The 6692-nt window shown below is 38.5% G+C and overlaps 1 protein-coding gene across 1 annotated transcript in view; it reads left to right on the top strand.

The window, feature by feature from the left end:
* The first annotated feature begins 302 nt into the window (after positions 1-302).
* LOC135707037 (phospholipase B1, membrane-associated-like) overlaps positions 303-6692 on the top strand; it is a 19156-nt gene continuing 12766 nt past the window's right edge. Inside the window, exon 1 of the mRNA XM_065228760.1 lies at positions 303-489. Within this exon, the coding sequence (XP_065084832.1) occupies positions 481-489 (9 nt within the window). The 5' untranslated portion in view covers positions 303-480. The remainder of the gene's footprint in view (positions 490-6692) is intronic.

The raw sequence follows: 6692 nt of genomic DNA, 5'->3' as shown, positions 1-6692 counted from the left end.
AAACATCCTCATTTACATTTCATCAACGCAGGACTTGTGACGCATAGGTGACAATTGATGACTGACGACGATGACGATGATCATGATACCCTGGATACGTATGCATGTGCGGAGCAGTCTAGTTATACATACATGCACTTCAACTAACTATTTGTCGCTACATGCAGCACCTCGTTGTCGTCAGCATGCGGAGCAGACTTAGCATGGTAATGGTTTCGCGAATTGGCTGAATTGAATTTTAATATTTAATTGAACCGTACCTGTATTATAATCAGTTATTATTTACACTCGATTACGGTCGGTCGCATGCATCGTTGAGAGCGATTCTAGAGCTCTGGGCAGTGTCGAAGGAGATGACAAGTGCTGTTTGTGTTCTAGTTGAGCGAGGTACAAAGTTGAGGGCTGCAAAACTTCAAAGCAACACACCTACGTAGGACAGTCCTGCATCACCCTGCATCGTCTACAACATAGTGTCGCCTAATGCACATGGTGAGCGTCCCCCGACAGTGAAATGAAATTGAAAGTAAACATTGTGCAATTTTGTGTGTGGGTTTTTCGGACGTGTAGAATGCGTTTGATGCATTTTGGTGCAGCCTAAATCCAATGTCGCAGAGGAATCGAACACATTGCGTGACGTTTGATGTGCTATGGCCGATGTGGTGGTTTGATTAATAGAAACGGCATCAATTATTTAATTTCCGAGCGATTATCGACGCTTCCTGGACATTAATTTAATTAGTACTATGTTTATCTAAAAGATTGGATGCACGTGATATAAACACTATGGTGCCATGATTGGTGTATCAAAACGAGCTATGAATTTTTCAGTAAGCGTTTTATGATTTGAGTCTGCGAGTTGTTTTCCGATGCTACATTGGAAATGATTGTTTTTTAAATACCAATGCTGCCACATCAACTGGTCAACAAGGTACTACCTAATATAAAACTGTATAGCACGAACAAATTATGGTTTATCAGAAACTTTGAATATTGATCGTACGACCAGTGATACCCTATCACTAAGGATCTAGTGATTAAACAAGTTTTATTTTTATTTCACATGTAGGCTCATGAGATTCCTATAACCAAAGTTAGAACTATATAAGATATTAGAAATATTCGACATAATCTCCATACAAACTTCGAACCGTTTTCGTGGCCTCTAAACCTTAATCAATCTTTATCATTTTTTGCACAGGCTTATATTTTTAGGTTATGGAGTGATTTTTTTTTTTTTTTTTTTGTAAAATGAAGCACATTCACTACTATGTTGGATAGAATAACATTTGAACAACAAAAGGCGACGTACCCGAAATCGACAACACTTCCTTAATTTTGTATATTGTTCCGTTGTTGAAATAGTGAAGGTTTCTGGAATATCAAAGTGGGTGGTTTAGCATTACTCTAACTAACACACTGTGGAACCTACAGCATTGATCTGCTTGTGTGTTTCAAATGCATTCGGTTAGATCGATTTCGCATAGAGCTTTCCGAGGCATACAAACGCATCGGCAACCACTGCGTCCCTCATGGCTGGTGCACCTTCTTCCAGTTCTCCGTGTAAATAAGCGGTTTTTACATCGGCCTGCTTTACCAGCTTACCTAGCTGGCCTGCAACTGTCAATGGAGTTCTCAAGGTGACGGGCGTATAACCTGTTGGAATCTGGTCGCAAGTAGGATCTAATAGAAAAAAATAACAACATGTTGGTTCTAGGGTTGAAGTCTAACTTACTTACATTTGTATATGCATTATGGATAGGGAATTCCCAGATACGATTTTAAAAAGGACCACATTAGTTTACCATCTGTAAAAAGCTAATTAAATTTTATTTCATAAGTTATACAGAGGCCTCACACTCCTATCGAAACTCCTGACTAAGCATTATGCAGTTGCTAAGTGTATGGTATGTGTCGGTGCCGGTACCTGTTGACTCTGAATTCTTGGTGCCGGTACTGACGTTGGTATCGCATTCCAGGTTGTTTGTTAGATTTCCTTTAAGCTGTTACCAAGCCGTTTGCGTTGAATGATTCTAATGATGTCAATGTTGTTGCTACTAATTGTTGTTGTTGTGTAGCCTCAAATATTTCTGGTAGGTGTTGCTCCTGGGATCCTAAGCTGGTATCCGTTTCTTTCAAGAGGTAAGACAACTGTACTCAGAGTTAATATATTTGCAGTGAGTGTATTTGAGTAACTCATATTTACTCAAAAATAAACAAAGTAGTCTAATAATTTCCATCAAATTGAATATGATTGATATGAACAATCGCCCCCTGACAGAATGTTTTGATTTCAAGATTTAGTTTTCATTCATTGAAAGATCCAAGTTAGATTGCTCTTGTCCAGGCCAGGGGATGTTTAGGTTTCTTTTGCTTTCTAGGGATGGATGGCTAAAGTGTAATATCTAGGGATGGATGGCTAAAGTGTAAAGTTTTTGGTAATGTGCCGGTGTTAGTGTTTTCATTTCCCAGATATTTCTAGCTACCCTGGAATCTTAAAATAGCTTAAGACTCTGTCCGGGAATTGGGAAATATTTTTATTCTGTAACCAGTTATATATTTCGGTAGCTATTTATTAAAACTTGAACTTCGTCAGGATTTCCCCCGGAAGATTTTTCAGACAATTTCTGGAAGTTTCTTCCAAATTCCCCTTGAAGATTTCGACCAGCTTCTTCTGAAGGATTCTTATGATTTCTCCGGGAGGTTTCGTCTAACTTTGCATGAAAGTTTCTTCCAACATCTCCTGTAAGTTTTTTTTTAACTTCTTCCCCCTTCTCCCGCAAATTTCTTCCATTGTTCAACGGATGTTTTATCAACTTTTCGATCCAACAGTATCTTCAGATTACTCTTAGAAGTCCTACTGGCTACCACTGGACGTGTAAACTATTTCCCCTTTTCATCCGGACTTTCCACGGAAAAGTTTTCTGAATTATTTCTTTTTTTTTCCTTTGGTTTGTTTTTTCCGTCGATCTTGTTTTCCGTGCTGAGCACCAATGCTACCGACGTGCCAGGAAGGCAGCTCCCACACCTGGACCCTACCTATCGACCCATCAACTCATTAACCGGGGACCAACGGCTTTACTTCCCATCCGAAGGAAGGCGTGATCAGAGATGTTATGCCAAAGAACATCCCGGCGGTGCCGACTGGGATTGTACCCAGGTCTGCTGGGGTGATTTCTGAATTATTCTGAAAGTTTCATCCGGCTACCTAAACTTGCATGAAAGTCTCTTCTAACTTCGCCCGGGAATTTCTCACAGATTGCGTCAGAAGCGTCCGGTTTCGTTTGGAAGACTCATCGCCAGGAAGCTTTCCTGACTTCGCACTAAAGATTCGTCAAACTTTCTCCGGAAATTTCTATCAATTTCCACCAAAAGATTTTCCAACTTTCTCCGGAAGTTTCTTCCAGCTTTCCTGACGGTGGTGTATTTCTAAATCTGGATAGGCTCTTACATTTTCGCCAAGGAAGTCCTGGGTTGTGTGGTCATTTTTAATATAAAATATGTTTAACATGGTTTTTGTACAAAAAAAAACTGCTTCTCGGGAAGTCAAGCTAGTTTCCTGGGAATCGGGAAATGATAAATCTGGTAAATTTCTCGGGCAGGAAACACTAGATGGGGTGATTTTAAGTCCAAAGAAGTAGGAATTTGGCCAAATGATTTCAGAAGTATAATTTTAGCTCATGAAACTTAGTACTCAATCTCTCAAAATCGGTCAAAGAGGTTTCAAATTTTGTTGCACTACATGCCTGAAATGAGAAAACTCATAATTAATAATTATAATTATCGTGTACCGTGATTAGCAACATTTTACTAACCAGTATTCATGAAGGAAGAGGCATTTAAATCTCTGAGAATATTTAGCTGGAAAAAGTCAGAGTTAGGGTCAACTTTTCCCAGAAGCGTTCGTTGTTTCCCCTGATACTCCTGCAAAAATACATCAATAGACACGAGTTGAAAAAGGTTGAACAGGAACGGGTTGAATTTTCATCGTCTGATGTTGTTGTGATGCTCAATATTTAGCACAAAAGGAGCATTCTTGAATGCGGTCTTTTATTCAACTTTTCATCCCAGGTCAAAATAGGTTAGTTCTGGCCAACTTCATAGTTGATTCTATTCTGAAACTTATCTTATATGAAGTTTGTTAACGAGCGATTGTCGAAGGGATGTAGGAACCACCACATTCCATTTTTTTTCATACTGGGATTTTCCAGAATCCCCATTTGGATTGACTGGATTATTTTAATCCCCCTCATTATTGAATGCAATCCTTCATGTGATTGTGTGGAATCTCCCCTGGGATAGTCCATATTCCTTCTTTGGATTTTCCAAAGTGCACTTTGATATTGTTGGGAAGCCGAACTAGGATTGTCTGAAATTCCCCTTAGGCTTGTTTGGAATCTCTACTGAGACTGTCGTAAATCCCCTTTGCGATTGACTGGAACCCTCCTAGGGATTGTACAGAATCCCCCCTGTAATAGAATGTCATCGGCATGGCAGTACAGCAAGACAGCTCCGACATTCAGTAAGTTCACTATAAAAATCCTCCATCGATTTTGAGAGGGCAGCATGTAGTTCCTTTCGTACACGTGCAATTTCCCTTCCATTGCCGCAAGATCTTCCCGGTTAAGCATTGCAAGCGCACCGTTTAAAATGTTGTTGCTTTGCTTTGCTTGACAGTATCGGTTGCTATGTGTATTTGATGTTGAGCGAGTTACCCAGAGCTACTCAAAATTAACTCATATTTTACTCATGATCAAAAGCTGTCTTGCCCCAAGGTTTCTTTGATAAACTTTTTAAAAAAGATCATATTGACAAAATGATAACACGCTGGACTCTTCAAATCCATTCAGGGCATGTTTCTAAGCAATCCCTACGAAGAGAAAATCTAAGAGTCTTATTTTAGTAAAAAAAAAACAGCTCCGGAACTCATTTTCTAATCATGGAAAAAATCCAACAGTCATGCACACGCAAAAACCACACTATTTAAAAATAATGTTTGTAATAAAATTCCTGTATTTTTTTTATAATATTCGATTATTACTAGAAACAGGAAGAGTTGATCTCATAAAAAATAAAAACCTGATTAGCTTAAAATGCAAGAGTTCGTTTTTTTTAGTAATTTATCGCGACTGCTCTTGAGTAAACGATTTCTTATGCAAATATCACTTTTTATATTATAGAATTCAGCAAAGAGCGGCACCGGTGGTGTAGTGGTAAGCGTGATCACCTCTCAGCAAGCCTGGGTTCAATCCCAGTCGGCGCCATCGGGATGTTCTGAGGCATAACATCTCTGATCACGCCTTCCTTCGGAAGGGAAGTAAAGCCGTTGGTCCCCGGTTCATGAGTTGATGGGTCGATAGGTAGAGTCCAGGTGTGGGAGCTGCCTTCCTGGCGTTGGTAGCATTGGTGCTCAGCACGGAAAACATGATCGACGGAAAACAAATCAAGGAAAAAAAATGGTTGTGATCTCGCGATAATCTTCACTACATTTACGTTGCAGAACATTTTAAATTTCATAAATGTTAATTTTGGGTCAAATTGACCCCAAGGTACGGACAACGTGAGATTTTTTGACGTAGAACTACGTCTTTGTCGACTATACTGGGGTGAAAATCAAAAAATATGTGTGGAGTCATTTATAGATGAAATTAAAATCCAAATACGCCAATCGATAGGAAATTACATTACAAACCTGATTAAATAAATATTTTTTCCTATTTTCCGTAATAAAACTTTTGAAAAATGTACAAATGATAGTTTTATCACTGGTTTCATGAAATAAGCATTTTTCCCAAACCCAGTCATCATAATCGAGTACCATTTGGTTGCACATCGTTCTGAAAAGATATAAAACAGCGCTGCTGTCGCGCTTCTGCTCATTACCGCTTTGGACGGTCAGTGGTTAAATGTGATTTGGGTCCGGTTAAACTAAGGGGCTGTTCATTAACTACAAGGGGGGGGGGGGGCAAGAGTCCCAAAAATTGTCTACGTAGTTAATGAACAGCCCCTAATACGAAACGCGGAAAAGTTATTTATGCAAAACACCCCCTCCCTGTCCCCCATAACGACAACCCGAACCTGAACTACAATGTAACAAATAAAAGTTGAATTCCGTTAATTTTTTTACCTTTTTTTAGAGCTTTGAATTTGAGAAAAAAAAGTCGCCCACAATATTTTGATTTTATTCTGTGGGTTTTTTTTTTTTTTTTTTTCTTTATGATAGAGTTTTTTTAGCCATGGGCTAGTTCATCTCTTGATTATTATTCTGTGGGTGATTTACCACCAACTGACTGTAAAACATATCTGGTAGCAATATATATGCAATTGGATAAACATCCGCAGTCCATCCTTTTTTTTACATATTCTGCAAAAAAGATACTTTCTGCCACGCCCATTCATAAAAAAAAAAAAAAAAAAAAAAAAAAAAAAAAAAAAAAAAAAAAAAAAAAAAAAAAAAAAGTTGGAAATCTTGCCAGGGGCGGGACTTAGAAAGTATTTTTTGTGCAGAATATGTAAAGAAGGAGGGAGGTCGGATGTTAACCCAAATGCATATACCGTGCATCATTGAGTAAGAAGCTCTATCTGCTGTTAACAATTATCGCAATTGCTCAGGAATGTTTGTGTGATTACGAACTCACGTTTCAATAAAATCCTATTTTGAGAATATTGTTCATTCTTTAGTATTTTTAAAAACT

Source organism: Ochlerotatus camptorhynchus, unplaced genomic scaffold (assembly GCF_037179485.1).
Source record: "Ochlerotatus camptorhynchus isolate MF236.1 unplaced genomic scaffold, CSIRO-AGI_Acam_v1.1 ptg000302l, whole genome shotgun sequence".
Taxonomy (NCBI): domain Eukaryota; kingdom Metazoa; phylum Arthropoda; class Insecta; order Diptera; family Culicidae; genus Ochlerotatus; species Ochlerotatus camptorhynchus.
Note: the sequence above shows the minus strand (reverse complement) of the source record. Positions and strands in the feature narration are given on the sequence as shown.